At 38.2% G+C, this 21,973-nt stretch overlaps 1 protein-coding gene across 2 annotated transcripts in view; it reads right to left on the bottom strand.

The window, feature by feature from the left end:
* SEL1L3 (SEL1L family member 3) overlaps positions 1–21,973 on the bottom strand; it is a 37,462-nt gene that overhangs the window by 11,971 nt on the left and 3,518 nt on the right. The window contains exons 2-15 of one of the 2 annotated variants that reach the window (XM_080386173.1): positions 20,407–20,974; positions 18,703–18,829; positions 15,968–16,089; positions 14,439–14,554; positions 12,007–12,062; positions 10,859–10,991; positions 10,130–10,262; positions 9,237–9,383; positions 8,607–8,812; positions 6,876–7,055; positions 5,619–5,738; positions 4,876–5,016; positions 3,729–3,791; positions 1,376–1,552 (exon numbers count right to left, since the gene is read on the bottom strand). In XM_080386173.1, the coding sequence (XP_080242299.1) occupies positions 1,376–1,552; positions 3,729–3,791; positions 4,876–5,016; positions 5,619–5,738; positions 6,876–7,055; positions 8,607–8,812; positions 9,237–9,383; positions 10,130–10,262; positions 10,859–10,991; positions 12,007–12,062; positions 14,439–14,554; positions 15,968–16,089; positions 18,703–18,829; positions 20,407–20,974 (2,289 nt within the window). The remainder of the gene's footprint in view (positions 1–1,375; positions 1,553–3,728; positions 3,792–4,875; positions 5,017–5,618; positions 5,739–6,875; positions 7,056–8,606; positions 8,813–9,236; positions 9,384–10,129; positions 10,263–10,858; positions 10,992–12,006; positions 12,063–14,438; positions 14,555–15,967; positions 16,090–18,702; positions 18,830–20,406; positions 20,975–21,973) is intronic. The other variant, XM_080386174.1, reaches the window with a different exon arrangement.

Genomic DNA, 21,973 nt, shown 5'->3' with positions numbered 1-21,973 from the left:
GGAATGTCAAAGAGGAAAGTGTCTAAATGTGTAACTAACACATGGTAACATACAAGTCTTGTGTATACTGACAAAAGTAAAATTAGTTGTTCACTAGTAGAGAGATTAATAAGGGGTCTTGGGAAACAGGACTTCTGCTCTGGCGATGCCTAAGTGAGGGCTGGGGCGGAGCAGCAATGCTCAGTATGCCCAGCAGTGTGCAACCATGGTACTCAAGCCCCTGAAACTGGTTTATAGAAGATAACACAGGCTGAGTAGCCCGGGCCAGAGTTGCAGAAGCGGGAGGGCTCTGTGGCTCTCCATGTCTTACCCTCAGAAATAGTAACCTGAAATATAAACCAAAGCAGCATACAGCCCGAAATAATTCATTTCAGGAAATTTTTAACCATCAAGATACATTTTCTGTGGGTAAGCATGGACTTCAGAGCATCCATCACAGCCATAACATACGCCTCCTTGCCCATAGCTTTGGTAAATAAAGAAGCCTGAGCACTTGTAGGTGTACTCTTATAATCAGTCCACCCTGAAAGGTATTTTGGTCCCTCAGGAAGGAAAATGCATTTGCCAAATGCACATGTTGGTGAGCGCTGCTGCTGTTGGCAGCAGATATGCTCACTGTCTGGAGTATATCCGGATCTCAGAACCCACAAGCCATGCTGGAAACACCTTTTAGCTCCAATCACAAGGTCTTCTTGCATCTATTACAGCTTGCCTCACTATGTGCTGTTGGCTGTAAACTCTCTAGTTATTTAAAAGAAATATAACTTGAGTAGACCCTTCCTATTAGGGGAAAATTAATTCTGCACATGTCACTGAGAAAAGTTAATAAATGTGCTGTCACAGAAAGACAAACCAAAATATTGCGGTCTACCAGGAGTGTATTAAATAGTTACATTTGCAAGTAGTTACATTGGCTTGAAGGTCTCTCACTGTAGTTGTGACAGTCTCAGAAGCTATGTGAATGTAGTTCACGAGCTCAAGGACAAGGTTCTGCTGCTTTCATCTATTGTGGAAAGCATCCTTTACCTACTTTCCATTCTAAAACTGAGAGATACCAAAAGGATCACACGATGCGAGAGCGTACATTATCCTGGCTGCTGTCTCTGGAAGGAGGAAAGCAGAGGCAGTCCCTGGAGCTAAACCTGCACCTGCTTTGTTTCTAAATTAAAGGAACACAAACACACACGTAAGTATGACTGAGATATTTGAGTAACATCTCTCTCTAAGCAATCTGACTGAATTCCCCAATAACACCCTTCTTTGTGATAGAAGTATCAAAATCCAACTCAGAGTGAACACAGTGGTCTCGAGAATGAAGCAAAATTTCTAAACTGGGCCCTAATGTAAGAAATAGTACTATTAAATATTTACTCACTTGATTTCTACCAGGTACTCCAGGGTAAATCCCATCTAAATAAAGGACACCAAGGTTGTACGATGCATCTGGATTTCCCAATTCTTCAGCAATTAACCAGTGTTCAGCTGCTTTTCTGTAGTCTCTTTTAAAATTGTGGTAGTACCATCCCAATCCATTCACTGCCTGGGGCAAGCCCTTAGGGAAGGAGAAGAACAGTCTCACGTCACACATTTGATTCTGCTTTGGGTCACTTTACAATTCCAACCTGCTGCTCGACTTTGGGTGCTCTCGTAACCTTGTCTATATATTCTAGATGTCTGGCAGACAGATCCAGCCGAAATTACACTGATCTGGGACCAAGGGACGTAAAGATTTGCTGGCTTTTTTTCACACTATTCTCCCTCCTGACCTCATAGCGAGAACCAGGAATAAGACTCCAGTGCTGTCTTACTCTATAGTCTTAGCCATGTCTGCATTCAGATTTGTACTTGTTGACAACAAAAAACTGCAACTGTTTTTCTTGTTTCCTCTGCAAAGCCAAAACAGGACACCTATTCTTGAATAGGTGTCAGAACCTGGTTGACAGCGCTAGCAATCAAAAACCCCACTTCTTTTAAATCAGAACTTTTCCCTAAGCATAAACAGGAAGCAATGAACACAAGTTTGTGATGCTGTTTTCAAAATGTATTTGACCAACATCATACAGATCTGCTTAAGATAGTGCTACATGCCATCATACAGTTGCATCTTTGCATCAATAATTATGGATCAAGAGGAAAAAATCTTCCTGGAACAGTTTTTATTTTAGTTGCAATGAGTTACCATCTCCTTGCATAAACTGGTGGATCATATGGTGGCTGTAAGTATGCAAGCAGTTCAAATTAGTGTGTACCAATGAATATGAACATGCTATTTAGTCCTATTTTATAATGTATGTTTAAATAGCAACCATGCCAGATCAGTGACATAAGGTAAAAGCCACCTAAGGAATCTCAGTGCAGAAACACAAGTTACTTGCTTGCTACTGTTGCCTTCTATGCTGAACAGTGGTCTCCTGTAATTTGTGTAGACAGAACTGCACACTACTGGCACTTACAAAGGCCCTCTGGAACATTATCCCTTTTTCTTTTTAAAGAGTGTTACTAACCCATTAAAAGGCAAAAGCAGTTAAACTTTTCAATAATTGTATTTTTGTACAGGAGCATAAAAACATAAGTATCTGGGTTCAAGGAGAGTGAGGAAATTGTTATCTCCAGGATGCTTCCTGGAATCGGTTCCTCAGATCCTGAGTCAAGTGAATTTTGATCACACTGTGAAAGCCACTCAGTTTATTCAAGCCTTTCCCAAACAGGCAGTAGAACAGGTAGTCTCTCCTCTTTCAAAGGAACGACAGAACAGGCACAATTCTTTTCTGATGGTGCTCAGCAGTGACGTCCTACTGTCCCTTGCCAGTAATTTAACTAGTTCTGGTTCTAAGAGCTAGTAAGGTATTAAAGGTCTAGGTACTCTTTTACTTTTATACTTAGGACCAGACCATGGCCTGGCTAATCTGACTGACTGTACTAGATTATTAAATGGAGCAAGGCTCCTCTTCTTTGTGGCATCTGTCAATGTTTCCCCATGCTATGGAAAAAACCAGAAGGCTTTGGGACATCTAGGTCTCCTCTCTGAAGCAGAGAACAGCTGGCCTAAGAAAGCACATGCAGTCTTTTTCCAGTCACCAGCATCCCCTGGAGGAGCTCTAACTCTGTGCAGAGAGAAGTAGCCGTAAACCACCACAGCTCAGGCGGGTTGGACAGGAAGCCACCACTCTGCCTTCAGCTCCTGAAGGCTGCAGGACTGCACCATCACTCTGTGCAGATTGTGGAAGTACAATCCAGACCTCAGCTGTTACTCTTTCTCATTCACATTGCACCTTAAAGATGCTCTGTTACTATAGTGAAGCCTGCTGGCATGGATTTTCAAAGATGGCAGTTATCTCTACCTGTCTGGAAAGATCACCGTGTCAAAAGCTCAAGCCTATAAAGAAATATACCTAGTATGGTCTAGAGGAAAATGCTTAGGAATATGAGGCAAAAACATACTCCTGGAACAACTATTCACCCTCTAATCACTTAACTATCATCAAGTTCCAAAAGATCTAAGTAGAGAGAATTACTTTTCTTCCACAAAAATTTTAGCTGAGTGGCCATTCAAGTAGTCTAGTCTCTCAATTTGGGGGAAAAAGGCTTTCACCATTCATGGTGATGACATTGGGAGAAGCAACCAGTATTTACACAGAATTATAGTAACAGGCATTTTATATAAATCAGTTCATTATTATTAGCACCTGGTATAGGACTTTTACAATAAAATATTTATTGCATTTTACCTTGGCGGCTGCTTTCTTCATCAATTCCAAAGCCAGTTTTGTGTTCTTTTTCACACCTTGGCCCTAGGAAACGGATATATGAAACAATCATTGTTTACAAATACAGAATACAGGCTAACTAAAATTCACACATAAAATGCATTTTAACAGTGATACTATTATTTACTAGGTGTTACTCAGCTTTAAACAGCTACAACAACAACAAAAAAGTTTTGTGCTTATCCTTCATTCACAGCTCTACAAAGACTAGGAAGAATTACTTCACCAGTCAATCCAAGTGATTTTTATGGGTAAGTAATATCACAGATCTTTAATTTTTGGCAGCTAAGGAAGAATTAGTAGCATTCGAAGGTGCATAGATTGTCCACAATTTGGCAAGGAGTAAGAGCTCTCAGCTTTCCTGAAAAAGGATGTCAGAGTGTCTCCAGAGCAAGTACACAGATGTCATGCTAATGTTGTCCATATCAATTAATTCTGGACATGGGTCAAACAGACCATGGGTGCTCAAAATTAACACAAGCAAAACTTAAGCAAGCATTTTGTAGACGACAGCCCATCCATTCCATCAAAAGAATGAGATGAAGACGTAACAGTTCTTCACTAATATATCTAACCTTTAGTACCGTTGAATGTCTTATGGGTGACACTGCTCAGCTGATACAACTTATTTAACCCAGGTTACGTTTGAGTGTAGCCACTGCTGTCTACTGCTTCTAGCAGGGAAAAAACTAACTGCATGCAGACTTTAAGTCCTACTAAAGAAAATTCCCAGAGATCTAATAAATGGAGTTCTAAGAAAGGACTGAACTTTCACCTGCATTTCTACACCAAGGCCTCTACCTACTAGTTGGTTAGATTTTTGAGGTGACAAGCCATTATACAAAATTAGGATCTACAATTTATGTGGTATTTTGGTCCTGAATCTGGCTAGCAACAAAGTGACTAAACTGCTTTTAACTTGCTCTTTTTAAAATTTTTGTGTGTAACTGGTAAAAGTCAACCTTAGCTTCATAACTATTGATTGATTTTCAAAGACAAATCTAAAAGCACTTGTATACACTCTCACAGTGTGTCACTGCAGATAACTTACAAACATTCATGTCATAGGAATGTTTTTTTAGAAGTTAAAATACGAAACGTGACTTACCTTAAATAACACAATGGCATAATCATATATTAACACTGGATCTTCTGTTTCTATTGCACCCTTTGCATACCATTCTATTGCAGCTTCAGGATTTTTTGCCACGCCTTGTTGGCCCCAAAACAGCATCTGAGCCAACCGTTGCTAAAAGAAAACATAAACGCTAATGTTATAAATGCTAGTATTGAGACTGGAATTGCAGGAGCAGGCTTTTGCAGGCTTAAATGGATTTTAAATACGTGAGGAAAATAGTTAAATGTCCTCAACAGTCTGAAAACAATTGGTTATCAAGAATATTCAGAGGGCTTCACAGTGGTGAAATATACTGACATTAAATCTACAGTAGGGTTATTTTTTACAGTTGTCAGTTCCATGAAAGTCTGTCTTGATTTAAGTGCAGAGGTAAGTGATAAAGGCAGACTTTGATGCATGCACATGGCTCAGTATTATTGGTCTCAGATCAGCAGCAATAACCATACCGTGTCAAATACAAACCCAGTGAAAACGATCAGAGAAGGGGGTTGCTAAGTCTTGACAACTCTTCCCTTTTGCCTTGCATCATTGTTAAAGCTTTTTACACAGTCACTGGATATTATCAGACAGAAACATGGGAAATAGAAGCAATTCTGGGTAGAAAGAGAAAAAGTCTGTCCACTTCACTCTCCTCTACAACTTTCTTAGAAAGTCAGATGTACATACAACACATGTGTATAAAATCAAGAAAAGGGAGGTGTACCACTTTATACCTGTGCAGCTGCATTTCCTCTTGTTGCTTCATGTTTTAACCACATAAAGACATCACCGTTTTCTTTTGTTTGAGCTTTTAGGAGTTCATCATCCATCAGCCTTATAGGTTCAACAAATGCCTGAAGAGTAGGTGAACACAAAAAAAAATGATTACACAATGAATTCATACATCTGCCAACAAAATGAAAATGTTGCCCGTTTCCTGTTTAACCCTAAAAATTCATTATCATTCTGGGTTTTAGAATTCTCACTACTCCTCTGTTGGCCAGTGAATTAAGAACCATCCTTACATCCGATGTAAAAACATTTGTTGCCTCATTACAGTACAAAACTCGTAAGTCCGCTCTACACTGAGAAGATATGCCAAGGTGTCAACAACTGAAAAAAACCACCCACTACCTTTATAGTTTTAAATGCACTTAATGGCAAAGAAGTTCTTTTAACCTTTTAAGGCTTTTTAGTTCCTGTAGAAATCTCTCTTAAAAGATAAAAAAAAAGGCTGGCAGAAAGCTTGATGAAGACCTTCCCTACAGCACTTTTATCTAGGTGGCTATCTACTGATTTTTAGTTCTTCAGCAATCAAAATATCTCTTTTTTTTTTTCTGTACAATAATCTTTCTTCCTGATAAGCCAGAATCCTAGTACTAGCCTACCTTCAGTATTCTTCACAGATAAAAGTTGTGTTACCTCCTGTTTAGCAGCTTATTCTAAAAGAATTTAACTGTAAACTTTATCTCATCAGATACCTATTTAACAGCCAAATCTTTACATTTGATTATAGAAAAGGTGTGAGTATGGAAAGAACAATTCATCTTTTACATGAACTTCATGATGGCTGGCTACTGAAACAGTGGATCGGTTGCTTAATAAACACATCAAATTATATTAATAATTAAAAATCTCAGTGAGGAATTAGGGCCCAAGAATAAGACCTAGACTTTACTGAAAGATACTCATGTGGACAATTCTGAGGATTTGAACCTAACTTTGATTTGGTTTCCCCCTTGCTAAGAAACAGAGTAATGATATTTACATATAATTTGGGGGATTTCGTAACAATCATAGAATGGTTTGGGTTAGAAGTGACCTTTAAAGATCATTTAGTCCAACACCCCTGCCATGGGCAGGCACATCAATCAGATGAGCTAACATTTGTAAATCAAGACAGAAACGTTCTAGCTACGTAATTAATATGAAAATTAATGAAAATATGAAAAGTCATAGAAAAGAAATTTAGATCCATTTATAATTCTTACCTGTTCCCCTTTTATAGTGTGTTGATCCAATGATGTCTTTATTGCAATATTACTGTAATAAGCATAGGACAGCTCCAAATCAACCGGATAGTTATTAACGCCTTGGTAGTGTTTATAGCCAAGATTCATTACAGCAAGTCTCTCATTCCCCTGAGTGCCAACCAAACTATACAGCAGTCCCTGGCAAAAATCAACAGACATAAACAAGATTGAATTCACTGCACATCTCACAAGTTTAGCACTTTGGTGGAGATTCATAGGGAACAGTGTTCATACTGGTAGTTGACATACTAGCTATACCATGTAAACAGTTACAAAATCAAGCACTGCCCTAAAGTCATTAAAATGCCTTCTATATGTATAGAAAGATTGGAAAGAAAAAATGGAATCTCTAAATACTTTTCAAGTATTGCAGTTACTCTGCCACCACTAAGGGTGCTACAAATTTTCATGCTACTTTATTATAGTGTTAATTATGCTCTGACAGTTTTTATATTCAGCAGTGACTTAACTAGTCTCACTGATGCCAACTGGAGTTTTTGCACCGAATTCAGTGGAAACATATGGAAGTTAACAAACAGCACTTGAAAATCTCACCCCAAGGATCTGACAGGACTAGAAGGATGGGACTTGTGGCTGACAAGGTTTCAGCACAAAGCTCCCTTGAGATAGTAATTGGTGCTGGAAATAGTTGAGGTACTGCAAATTTGCCAAAACCATTTTCAGCACTATTATTTTTCACCTGCACAGTAATAAAACAGTAGTATTCCATTTGCACGGGATATTAAATTATTTCCTACACTATCTGAAGCGGAACCAGTAATAAAATTACTTCGTCTCCATAATTAGCGCTAGGTATACTTCATAATTAGGGTACAAAAAAGGCTCCTGTCTAAGGCTTCTTGTGTTTGAAAAACTGCAGTGAGCTTGGTCTCAGACTGGCCTCTGAGGAGGAGTTCTGATTTAGCATCCTGTAACCACATTAGGCAGATCTGCTATTCTTTATGAGCATTTTATATTACACTATTATATCACAATTAAATACACATTGGCAATTTCAGTATAGCCCTCTTCCAGTGATAAATAAATGCCTCCACTTTATTTGACCTTGCAATGGAATCACATGGAAACATTTCAGTTATTTGCAACCTAACTAAAAGGTCAGGAGTTTATATGCTCTGCAGTTGCTCAGCTGAAGCATGGTCAGGTTTTTTCCAAAATAAAACTGTTCTACTTTGCTTACCTGTAAACCTTTGACCATAATATACTCAGCACCACATTTTTGCACACTGTAAAATGGGACTTCTTTCCTGAACGTACTGTGCAACCTTTCCACTTTAGGACATTTGCCTGATGTGAGACATTTTCCATACCCATCTACAAATGACTGCGGGTGATTCTGCGGTTATTACTTCATCCTACCATCTCAGTGACTGAGAAAAGCAGTACGTTCCCTGCTTTTCACTTTACCACCATTTTTAGGTCTTACTATATTATTGATTTCCTTGTTCTGGATGAGCAGGATAAAGATTCCCACAATCCGGAGTTCATAAAGACTTCACTGCCACTGGGCTTTTTAAGAGTAGGTGTTTTGGGGAATCCCTTCAACTACAGCCTTGATCTTGGGGCCATTTCACATTTTTAAATTCAATTGATCACAAATCCATCCCATTTCTAAATTGCCTTTAAAGGTAATTTCACGGACGTAACCAAGCATATTAAATACTCTACCTTTGTACGATCCACAGGCACACCTAGCCCTGTTTCAAATATAACTGCAAGAAAATAAGAAGCCTTATGGTATCCACAACAACTTGAATCCACCAAGAGAGGAACAGAGAAACCCATATTGCTGAGGCCATCAGCGCTGGACAGACCCTTTGCAACCTTCTCAAATATCCTCCGGCCAACTTCTAGAACTGTATCACTTCCATCTTCTAACACCAAAAATAAAACATAGGACACACAGTTATTGCAAGAGTTAAAATCAGGAATGGATCTCCCCTCGTTAATTTAATGGGACTGAGGCAGATTTTGTTATTTCTCACACTGAATGTTATTCTCAATACAGACAACCAAAATTCCTGGAGATAAAAGGTACTATTGAATAAGAGGAGTGAATAAAAATCCAGAAGACCATCTCAAAGTAACTAACCACTAAAAGCATAAGGATATCTCTATTTCCTTCTACAAAATAAGCCATCCCTCATTTGCAGCACAACATATAAGTCACATGACACTCCTTTACTAAGTTAGCTGATATGAACAAAAATGTGTAAAACAAACTGAAGTCAAAGCATACTAATTTAAATGACATATAATATGGAGTTGTTTAAGAACAATAAAATAAAATATGATTACCATCTGCAGCACTGAAATCCATCTCTTGTAACAGTTTGAACAAAGTGTGGTACTTTTCCCTGAGCTCTTTTCCCCACATGAAGGCATCACATTTAGATTTTTCTCCATAGCTGTGAATCAGCTCCAAATAATAGTTTTCACAGTAACCTAGAGAAAACAACATATTTAAGACATGAAAGCTGACTTGGCTGGTCTTTAAAATAAGCTTCTGGTAGAAAAAAAGATGTTTCTAGGGTAAACTAAAAATTCATGGACAAGATGAACACATCCTTAACAAAAAGTAGTGCTAAAAACTCATACAGCTAGCAGAGACCAGTTACAAATAGGTAAGATTTTTTCTACTCTCCTCCATACTCCGGTCACAATGTATGCAATCAAATTCCAATTGGAAACATAAGCTAGTTTTCAGCACACACAACCTATGTTACTCTTCCTTCACTACAGTAGTTGCTTTGGTATATACCTGTCAATTACTGTACATTAGGCAACTGTGGCAGAGACATTCTAGAAAAAATCACCCATTTGGGGGAAAGGGCTTAAAATACATGTGCCTTTAGGGTCATTTGGGAATGAAATGGAGGAAAGGCAATCAAATAGCTTACATGTAAGCTTGAAAGTGTTTCTTTGTCCCTTTATACACCTGTCTTACTAGAGAAGAACTACCAAGAACATGATTTAAGTCTGTATTCCATGGCACAAAAGTCTTTGCAGGGACAAACCCATAGTTTTAGCTACCAGTAACAAGGCTAAACTTTTCAAATTGCCTTTTTTTCTTGTTATGGCTGAATTTAAGTTTACTTTTGGTGACTGTTATCCAGATTCTGGTAAAAGGAAAGAAAACAGGTCTCCAAAGATGACAGTTTAAAATTCATACATCACAGATCAACACTTACGATTTCTTTGTGCTTTTTCACCTTGCCTTACAATGTATCTGTACTCATAAACTATTTCTCGAATGTCCATACATCTCTCATAGTAGAGTTCAATTTGTTCCACTGTTTCTTTATCATGAAGAGGGTTAGAAATCTATAAAAAGGCAAATCATAGATAAATGGCATCTACAGTACCTGTTGTTGCCTATGCTTGGGTAGAAAGAAGTGTTGTAGGCAAATAAAACCAGGAAACATTGTTTACTACGATCAGCTTCTCTGGTACATCATGTTAACGTGCCAGGCAACCTGATGCTGGCCACAACAGACTATGACTTTAAACAGTCAGCATAATCCAAGAAACCATGGATGAACTTCCAAAACTGACCAAGTCTACATGACTTTTACCACCAATTTCAACAAAACCATAAATTAATCACATGTTCAATACTGTATCATCAAAAAGTCTGGGAAACAAAGCAACACTGAAAATAAATCCTTACTTAAATACAGATTCAGGAACATTGCTTTACATACTTGCTTCTATAAGTCTTATCTTTTAGCCTTTTAAGTGATAACTAACATTCCTAGATTTCAGCAGAACATGATCATATTTCGGTTATATATTCCCAAGTACTATTATGCTTCATAGCAAGTCTATCACTTGCTAAGAGCTTGAGTTAAAACAAAATAAAATACAGCCCATAGCGGGCTGCTAATATTTAAACATTTCCAAATACTGCTTTTGTTTACCTGTTCTGTTTCCAACACATTGAGACGATAGTATATCACAGGTCCAAAGAATGCTTCAATACCATTTACATATCCACTGCCTCCAAGAACAAAGTATCCGGCAGTGTCATCATAATAGAAAACTTCCCTAAAACTTGAACATGAAAGAAAAGTCAGCTGGCTATCAAAAGGTACTATGAAAGAAAAAAAACCACACCAAAATTTGTATCTCAGAATTTCCATAACTGACAGCCTTAAAGTCACTGCCAGTATTTTTTGCTTTTCTCGTCTGTTTACTCTCAAAATCTACTCTGCAATTTAGTGTGATAAATTCTGGAGTATTTTTAACAAATCCCTTGTCTACAAGCATATTAAACCAGCAGGGTGTTTTATTTTTCTGACCTGTAGGTATCTTCTGGTGTTTTATGCATCATTACACAACCTCAAAATTTTCAGCTCCACCCCTCCCTTGTATTTTCTAAAACTGGCATATGAAAATTTAAGTTATTGGTCTCTTAGAGTTACTATGTATAAGTTTACAATTTCTGGGTAACCACAACAGAGAAGGTATAACACTTAAGTCTGCCATGCAATTTACTGTTACATAGTTTCCATATTAAAAAGTGGTTTTTTAAATTATTTGCACAAGAAAGAGTCAATCTTAAATTACAGGGAAAGAGAACAACTAAAGAGCCATTTAAAAAAATTATTCAGTTCCTTAGAGTAAAGGATAGAGGAAGAACATTTCTGGTAGAAATTTTGCTCTCTACCTAAGCAAAGCAGGAAACAATTTCACTGGTGAAATCCTAGCTCTCTCACAGCAACAGCAAAACTTCTCTTGACTTCAGTAAGACCAAGACTTCTTTTGAAGACCGATCCTAATGCCACTGACCTTCCAACCATTTTTTATGGAGGGTTATCAGACTCCAGTGCTAGATCATGCAGCATGTTAACTCAACTAGCTCACGGCATTAACAAAATTATTCAGCTCATGCTCCATGTAAACATAGTAATGAAAACTGGTTTTGAAAGCATAGACTGGAAGAATACCACAGATACTCTGAAAATCGTTTGGAATCTCAGTTACAAACTTGTGCTTTCCTTCTCCCACTTTCCATATCTGAACACATATACACATATTAGTCAACAAAAGGGAAAACGCTGCTTACGTAAAAGACTGATGATGATGTCTTTTCAAATTCTTCCCAACACTGCTTACTTCTATCTAAAATAACATAAAATATTAATTATAATAAACAAAATATTAGAAGGTATATTTATTAATCCATTTCAACTAGTTCAGAAGATTACGGCTGCAGCTTGTTGCATCTCCTCTGCACTAAAGAGGGTATATGTCAGAAGAGGTTAATGGAAAGCATTGGCACTGGTCTGTCCTGGCCAACCATGAGCAACAAAAAATAGCAAAAGTAGTACACGTTTCCTACTTCAGCTGTTTCTTTCCTGTGTTGAGTTATAAGACATCTGTACTTTGCTGAAGCTTTTACTCTTCTTGCACCTTCAGATGCTCTTAAAATCTGGCTCTTAATTTCTTGATGCCTAATTTCCCAACCTTCCCTAATTTATCTATTTTATCTCAAGTCATGCTGGACTAAAGGTATCTCGATGGAAGTGAAATAATCATACAACCATAGAATCATTTAGGTTGAAAAAGACCTTTAAGATCATCGAGTTCAATCCTTAACCTAACACTGCCAAGTCCATTACTAAACCATGTCCCTAAGTGCCACATCTACACATCTTTTAAATACTCTCAGGGATGGTGACTCAACCACTTCCCTGGGCAGCCTGCTCCAATGTTTGGTAACCCGTCCAGTGAAGAATTTTTTCCTAATACCCAATCTAAACCTCTTCTGGTGCAACTTGAGGCCATTTCCTCTCATCCTATCAGTTCTTACCTGGGAGAAGAGACCGACATCCACCTGCAAACAACCTCTTTTCAAGTGGTTGTAGAGATCAATAAGGTCTCTGCTTAGCCTCCTTTTCTCCAGGCTAAACAACCCCAGTTCCGTCAGCCACTCCTCACAAGACTTGTTCTCTAGATCCTTCACTAGCTTTGTTGCCCTTCTTTGGACACAAAGTGCCTAAATAAGGAGACTCTTCTGTACCTTTTGAGGTTGTAGCATTTAAAAACTTACTACAGAAAGAAGTGTTAGTAAGATGGAACCAAACCACAGCTTTATCTGTTCCAGAGAATGGCTCCAAGTACTAAAATGTTTTTAGGTTCGGTCCTACTTCCTCTTTTGTCCACAAGAGTGCTCATTAAACTCTTCCTGGCCCTCTTACTTTGTCCAGAAGTGGAAATTTATTGACCACAGGTTTTATCTCACACCTGAATAAATTCACTCTGCTCTCAATGAGAATATTTTCCTTAATCTAATTGTACAAATTTCCAAAAGGTCAAGACTAATATATCCTGTATCAATATTTACAGGAACTTTCACATTTGTACCTGAAGCTGAGCTTCAAAACCCATAGGGCATTCCCTTTCCCACGAACTAAAATTATTTCTACAATTTAAACAAGCAGAAAAAGAAGTTCTGATTCTATAAAACACTTTTTTCATTTTTCCTTTTAACAATATATTTAAAAGCATATGATATTAAAAGTAAATACACATTTCTACCCGATTTTCTTGCAAGACAATCAGTCTGCTCACCACTTACATACTTAAAAACAGTGGGGTGCAAAAGGAACCACAGTAGTTTAGTCTGTACATTGCTCTCTCAGTAAAACATTGTTTCAGCTTTATCAGTAATTTATCTCATACTTTAAATTTACTTAGTTGCTCTTGCCATTAATTAGCAATTATTTTTACAATTCAGTATGTAATCTATTCAACCATTTTCAAGAAGAAAGAAGTTGAGAAACAGAAGACTAAGGTTTTTTATTATTTTCACACCCTAATATCATAGTAGCTGGAGGTTCAGAGAACTTTGGCAGGGAGCCTGCATTTTCAGTGCTGCTTTTGGAAGGTTCTGTGAAAAAACAATTGTGGTTTATTAAAATGTAAATTACTTATCTACTACAGAGGGATACTGTAATATTTTTTGGTCTTATAAAGGTAGGTAATCCTATGTCACTTTGTCAAATGTGCAAAACTTTGAAACTGCACATGCCTCCCTGTTAGCTAACACATCTAGGCAAGAGGCATGGTACCCTACAGAAGACCAGACACGTAAATTCTCATATCAGAACGGTAAAAACACCTAAGCCTCCAAGTGCAAAGTCCCTCAGAGCTTTTCACACCATGTAACTTCAAGTATTTAGACAAGGTATCTAAGCAAGGAGTACTGGCTGCCTGTAAAGTCAACTGTCTCTAGAGAGCAACAGTGTACACGAACATAGCCACCGAATACACAGTAATTCTACACTCTTATCTTAAGCATCTAAGTTGATTTCCCGAAGTTGGATGGTCTGAACATCTCCCAACAATTTCTAGTTTTACATTTCATTCTTTCGCTATGTAAGCATGTACAAATTATAGTATTTCTGTCTTTCTCAGCTGTTAAGGGGTTTGTCAAAGGCATAATCAAATTAGACACATCTCAGTCGTGAACCTCTAATTCAGTAGCACGCATACCTGTCCACCCTTAAAAGAAATATCCAGTCGAAACCACTGTTTGAGAGGAAGGCTGAAGCTAGTTTTCACTGCAAGGTCATCTCCTCTCATGAGGTGCATCTGAATATGCACATAACCTGACAGCAAAAAAAGGAAGAAAAAGGAAATAAACACCACAGAAATATCAACATTAAGAATGGGGTTCCTAATGTATTATTTATAGCACTTCTGTCTTCTTCATCCTCTTCACTACCAACAGAGATCTGGGCACTCGCCAAGCCATACATCAGCTCTCTCAGAATCCTAGGGAAACTTGCTCCACATTTCAGTTACACATCTCGGATGCTAATGCCCAGGCTCCCACATGAAACCACAGACTCAAAACCAACTGTCTGAGGGATAAACACACTAAACGTATGGCAGACAGGGAGGGTGCCACAGTTGATCTCAAACACCAGAAAGCAGACATGTCTTGCAGCAAACAGCAGAGCAGACTACGGTGTCTACTCAACGCTAAACGGATAGCACGTGAGGATGCAATGATCAAGTACAAGATGACTCTACCCTCCGATACTTGGACCTGCAGAAGCTAGACTCATGGTTTGAGCTCTTAAGACCAGAACAGATTATTATGATAATTTAGTCTAAGGCTGAGAATAAAACTGTCCCTAAACCCCCTCAAAGTAAATCTTGCATCAAGGTGATAACTTCCAAATAAACTGCTATTTTTGCTTGTTCTTCAAAGAAAAAATCCAGTTTATAATGGATAGATTAATTACCTAGATTAGTTACAAGACAGAAAAAAACAGAAATAGCAAAAATAACAGAGAGGAAAAGATTAGTTATGAAACTTGCAAAGAAGGGGAAAAAATGTAATGTCTTATGAGAAAGCCAGGTGTGCACTTTTAAAACTCTGCACACTTATTTCCTCTACGAGCCAGCCAGTCAGCTCCCAGCTGCTGAATTTCACTACCAAGAGGCTGAAGAGTCAGTCGCCTTCTGGCAGGAATATTCCTCTGCTGCAAGTGTTGCTAGACTAAGACAGTCCTACCGCTTAACTTTTTTTTGGATAGGGAAACAGACTGTGCTTCTTGCTACATTACTATTGCAATATAGGCAAGAGCTTGAATCATTTGGACCTTTTCTGAGGCTATTTCAAATTTTCAAAAATTTTCATGTAGTACATATACAAGAATTGAGACCAAGACTAAAATAATACTTCAATAATAATAACAGATGTTGTTCATTGAGATAAGATTGTTTAATCCCGGTGTATGTTCCTGACCTGTAAGATCCAGTCTATTCTCCTAACAAAGCAGACATTTCCTGAAGTTAGACAAGACCAGATGCTATGCAACTATTTCTCAGTTTTACCCTTTTAATTTAGTAGCTACTTTCCTATTGAGACACTATAATCAAAATAAAGCATTTTGCCAGGGCTCAGTTTCAGAAAATAGGTCTGATAATATAATGATCAGTGTTATTCCTAGGCACAGATCTATAAAGACTATATTAGACCCCTTCTGAAGGCCGTTAATAATACCCCTTACCTTCCTCATTTAGAAATACAGCAGGAGTACTATACATTTCTTTCGGATCAATAAAATAGAGTATACCACACAGATCCTTTTCACAGTGATGGAGTAAATATAGCCAGATTGAAACAGTGAACCTGCAGGAGCAAAAACAAACAAAAAAATCCACTCCTGATGAGAAATCTCCCTATATCATTTGAAAAGCATGCATTTCACTTTAACTTAGCAAACGTTTCTCACACATGTGATCTTCAGAACAGAACACATCCTCTGCAGTGAAAACCTTCAGAGCAACTGTACTTAAGACTCTCGGATCTGTGATCTCCTTTTAACTGTGCACTTTTGTGGTAACAGCATGAGGAGAGTAAGAGAGTGTTATCTGAATCAATTCCAGAACTCTGGGTCAGAGCTACTACCAGATCCCACATCAAGAGGGAACTGAAAACACAACTGAGACAACTCGGAGCCAACCTCACGCATGCAGGCTACAGTACAAAATCCCCAGATGCATGGTAATCTTGATTGTTGAAGCCAGTGAAAACTAAGCTGTGTCATCTACACTAAATGCCAACTGTGAAAATGTGCTTGGGAGAAGCATTTAAAAATGAATCCAGACTCTGAGTAGTGCAGATATGAATAGCTGTCACGGAGCTATCGTGGGATACATAAAGGTGAAGCTTGTGCAAACTCTGGAGCACTGCAAAGTAGAAAACTGAAGACCCAACAATGTTATCTACTTAGAAATTTCTGTACAAAGCTGGCTGGCTGAGGCATTAAAAGCAGAATTTATACCACAGTATCTAATTTTAAGGAGCTCCTCTGTGCCAGACCAAGTCTGCTTCAGTGCTTGTAACAGACACTTGACCACTTATTTCCATAACATTTCTGTATCAGTTAGGCCAATGCTGAATGCCTTTGAAAACCATAGCTCCAATGTACAACCCAGCAAAGCATTATGATTATTATCATATCTGATAAAGAAGTTCTCTTTTCTTAGTGACTTTTAGGAGGAAATATTATTAATATTTTCTATTTCTATAATTAAGAAAAAAGTCAATATTTGTTTATACTACTTTAGAACTGTGTCAACTTGCCTTGCTTCTCTCTCAAGAAGTTGCTGAACACAGAGTATGTGGTATCCTTTCCTAAACTAAACCAGGTATAGGTCTGAAAGCCTAACACTCGCTTACAAAAAAAATGCAAGGGTGGTGAAGTTTTCCCCAATACAGTCTACACCTTAAATAGCTAATAACACCATATCCTTCAGAGATGGCACAAGGGTGAGGTAGAAAGGTCTGTAAATCACAATCACTTGTACACTGATTGTTATGACCTACATGCAAACACTGTGTTTCCAGAAATACTGCTGGTAGCTACCTCAAATGACTATTGTCAGTCTCCAGACGTCTGTCTTTACAAATCCCTGACTGAAGTCAAACAAGTAACTTCAGTTAGGTCCATCTGCTTCTGTTGACCTTTTGGTGCAGCGGGGAACCACCACTCACATACAGAATGCTGAAGGGAAGCTCTCTTCCCCTTCTTAACAGAGCTACTCCAGGTTGTCATGCAACTACAACACACAAGCAACTCTTAATGTTAACCCTGCAGACACCACCTGAAGGCAAGAGAGGGTGGAACTGTGTGGAACAGGTAAAGAGCTGCATAAACTCATGCCATACATTCTCAAGCAGAGCTTGAGTAGTGCCTCAGTGCCAGAAGCAGAATGCAACTGTACTGTGAGCAAAGGGCAGCAGGCTGTGCAAACCAAGCTGTCACCCATCCTGAAGAGGCCAGGAGCTAAAAATTGCTCTGTACTTATGACTTCAGAGCTATAGTTTGAGGGCTAGTAATTTGTATGGAACCCGCGCTATCTGGCAAGTCATCTTTGGCACTCTTCTTGTGGTCACAGGCCAAACGCAAACCAGCAGGCAAGTTCCAGTTCCTGTGATCATTTCCTATTTCTGTAATAATGTTGGCAGGCTAACAGCATCTGGTGGAAGGGAGATAAATTTTTTTTATATATATATATAAATATATATATATATATGTATTATATACACACACACTTTTTCCTCTAAAGTTGCAAAGCATGACTGAAGATTTGTAACAGTTTTGGGAATGGGGAGAAGAGGAGAGAAAGATGATCTTCCCAGAGTGATTCCTCTGTAACTGAACAGTGTGCAGGGGCTAAGGAGAGTTTGTCCAGCTAGGAGTTTACACAGCAATGGTGGAAGAAAATAGCGTAAGCTCAAGTTTGAAGACTTACCTAGGCAGGGGGCTCTATCCCTAAGGGCTTGTCAACTGCAAAATGAACTAGAGCCTGAATTTATAGGGAAAAAGCTGGTCCACATTGCTTGCCCTTGCAAGAAACCTGCACTTGGTCTGCAAACAACATTTGAAACACAGAAAACCCCAGGCTAGCTAGTCATGAGACAGCAGTCTGATTATGACAGCACATAACAGCTAACCCACCCTCCTATCTGTACCTAACCAGCTCCGTTACTCCTGCTATTGGTATCCCTTACACAGCACTGCACTAACACATAATATATCTTTCTGAGGTTTAGATTAATCCTCTCCAAAACTGAAATCAGAGAACAGAATGAATTGCTAACTAGTTTCCCTTAGAGCTTTTTCTCAAATTAGTAGGCAGTATTCCTTTAATTTGTGGTATAGCCTATGAGTTTAAGGTCATTCTATAGCCTTCAACAATCAATTATAGCCTGCTTCAGTTATTTGCCTATACTTACATGGGATAATCAATCTGATGTCGTCTGACTGTCTCAAGTTCTCTGTTTTCAAATTGTTCAAATTTCTTCATGATTCCTGTTTTCTCCCCGCTGGAAGCGTAAATAAAGTTGAGAATCTGGACACCATCTGCAAAATAAAATCTTTCTTAATCTGCCAGGCAACAAGCATTGATAACTAATTAACTAACTCACACAGTCAAACATCTGAATCGTACAACAGATTAAAAATTAACACAAAACTTCAGTAAGTCCTTAAACACAAGTTTACTTGCTGTTATTAAATGCATTACAGTGTCGGACTGAATAACCCATGGAAAGTGAAATTAATTGACTTCCAGCTGGTATTAGAAGCAAGGAAAGAACAGACTCATTTCAACCTAAGATACTTCAAGAAAAGAATCAGTTAGTAAGGAAGAAATCTTGATTTATGTTATTTGGTTAAATCTCATCCTATCTTTGCTTATGCCTATGTAACGTTACTCCACCAGCTCTTGGACTTACTCTCCATTTTTAGCTCTGCAGTTTATACTATACGTATGGATAGACACCAATTCCGTTCTTAACTGATATGCATAATCCTGTAATAAATTTGATAAAGCCGTTCCTGCTAAGAAACATGAAAAAGATCTTCAAAGCCATGACATGTTAACAGCTTTCCTAAAAAAACCTCCAAAACAACAAAAAAAAACCCAAAACACCAAAGCCCAAGCAAATTGTTACAAGCTCATTTAAAAAAATTAACTTTAATAAAATGTTATTTCCTCCTATTCACTGTTATATTGTTTTTATCTATGATATAACTAGAAAATACATAAGATGTTTCACACTGTTGTCAGAGATCACATGCTGTCTCCAACAAGTATTTTAGAAAGCCCCTGAAGGAAGCAACATCATTGCTTCCCTGTTTGTCTTCTCAGCCAATGTAGTGAAGATAAGTGATACAAATACCATTATAGGGGATTTTCTAGGAGACAACCCCTTAGAAGCAAATAACCTTTTTGTTTTTAGGTTCTGCTTTGAATGTAGACTAATGACAAAAATAATTGTCAGCAGGTGTAAAGCCAGATATAGGCAGACAGAAAAAAAATCAGAATTCTGAGAAAATCAAGTAAGCAGTTGTGAGTTTCAGTAATTTATACAGATGGCAAGACAGAGGTTTTTTTTTATTTTATTTAAAACTATTTATTTTTAAAACAAAAGTGTTTGTGCATAATGGTTTTGGGCAAAAAAGTGAAGTACTATGAAGTTTATTGCACTATAAAGACTTAAACATATGTTTCCGTGTGGCCATCATCTTAAGTAGACTACCTGTGTAAGAATTATGTATGTAAGAACTGCAGGACTGACCCTGAAATAACGCAGTAAGGGAGTGAACAACTCTCTCTGAAGACAAAGGAATGATGCCTGCTGACCTCAGTGGGTTTTAAATAAGTTGTTTGAATACGCTTAGAAAATAGAAGACCATACTGCTGCAGATCTCCAGGCTGGCTGTGATGCAACAAGCCAGCTCTGAAGGACTTGATGGCATCAGTCATTTGCAGCTCTAGCAGTTACAAAGCTTACATACTCAACAATGTTTGCCAAGCAAATCACTCTACATAACGTTTACCTGTTTACTACAGGTATGTACTTTTTAACAGCTTACCAAAGATGTTATTTGGGTCCCATTAGTTTCTTTGTGGAAAAGAGTGACGTTACACCTACCACTTTCATGAGGGCACTGAGGTATCCTGTTTGCCTGGAGCATCCACAAATAGTCAGCACCCCACTGAAGACAAACTTTGTGATCCTTATATGGGCGTTCAAAAGGTGGAACTGCTTCTAAAAAGGTGTAGTTCTTGGCAACTGCATCCTGGTAGTCTTCGTTCTGCCCAACACCATAGCTGCTAACCGATTTGTGACTAATCCATGCATATAATATCACACTGTGCACTATTATTGAGTTTCTGATGATATAATCATCTCTGTAAACCATAATGCTCGGAAATTTCAAATGTACTTGTCGAGTTCTGCTAACATAAAGGTTCTTCTCATCCTTCCACCTCCTTCTATATACTGGTACACCAGTCCTGAACTCAGAGGAAGCTACTGCTTCCAAGTTAACGATACAAGGCTTAGAACACAAATACTGAACTGAAACCTCAGAATTGTTAAGAACTTTCTTTTCTAAAATGTTTAAATGAATAAAGTCCACATAATCCACATTTTGTCCAAACTGTGGGGTAACTGCCGTTGTCCGTGATGTCTCCTTTTCGAAGGACAGCACAAAATTCTGGAAAAAAACCCACAGAACACAACGTTACCCAGAGAATCTAAGTTTACGTGATTACTAATATACTCACAGGACACTGTACAAGCAGAAGGTTTATATACCATACTTGAACTCAAAAAAATGGGGTTCATTCACATAGCAAGTAGATATGGATTGCTGGAGATCTACCATCAAGGTTTTAATGGTAACAACTCCCTTACATCAAGTTCTCAAAGTTACACATGCTTCTACAAACAAACTTTATTTACAGGGTGTATCCCTCGGCCCTTCTGCAAGTAGAATCCGGTCTAAGATACTGACTCACAGGTCATGCTATTTACACATGCTCCTAGGATCAGGCCCAAAGAGTATATACTAAAATGTACCAACATTTATTAACCGTGTTGTTGTTCACTACTACTGCCGCAGCCTGACGTTTCTATATCTTTTTTAAAAATTACCTAATTTTGTTACCTCTCACCAGGTACCTGAAGGGTAGAATAACTACTAAGGCAGGTCACAATGGTTTCCTGAGAATTAATTAATCTTCATGAAGTGTTTAGAAGCATATTATTGAAAAAATGTTCCTATCCTGGAGATGGACTTACAAAACTGAGCAGCAAGACCTCCAGGCAGCATTTGCTCAGCTTTTGCTCTCCACAGCTACATACATTACAACATACTTGGAGATACATCAGGATTATCCTCCATGCTGAAGTTCTTGTCTCTAAGGCTTCCAACAGCTTCTTTTCTTTCTGCTCTGCAGTCAGCATCCGGCTTGATACACTGCCAAGGATACTGAGGATTACTCAGCTCAGAGGACCAGCCACCAGCACGGCACTTTTGCCATCTAAAATATTCAGAATTGTCACTTAGGACTACCAGAGAAGCTGGTCGTTAAGATTGCTTAAAACGAGATCTGTCTTGGGTAACTTTTAACTTTCCTAAGCTTAAACAAATTGAACTGAAATTTATCTTGGATATCTATATTCGATAGTCACAGTGAAAAAGCCATCAGTC

This window comes from Falco punctatus, assembly GCF_963210335.1.
Source record: "Falco punctatus genome assembly, chromosome: 1".
Taxonomy (NCBI): Eukaryota; Metazoa; Chordata; class Aves; order Falconiformes; family Falconidae; genus Falco; species Falco punctatus.
The sequence above is the reverse complement of the archived record's forward strand: the minus strand, read 5'-3'. Positions and strand labels throughout refer to the sequence as shown.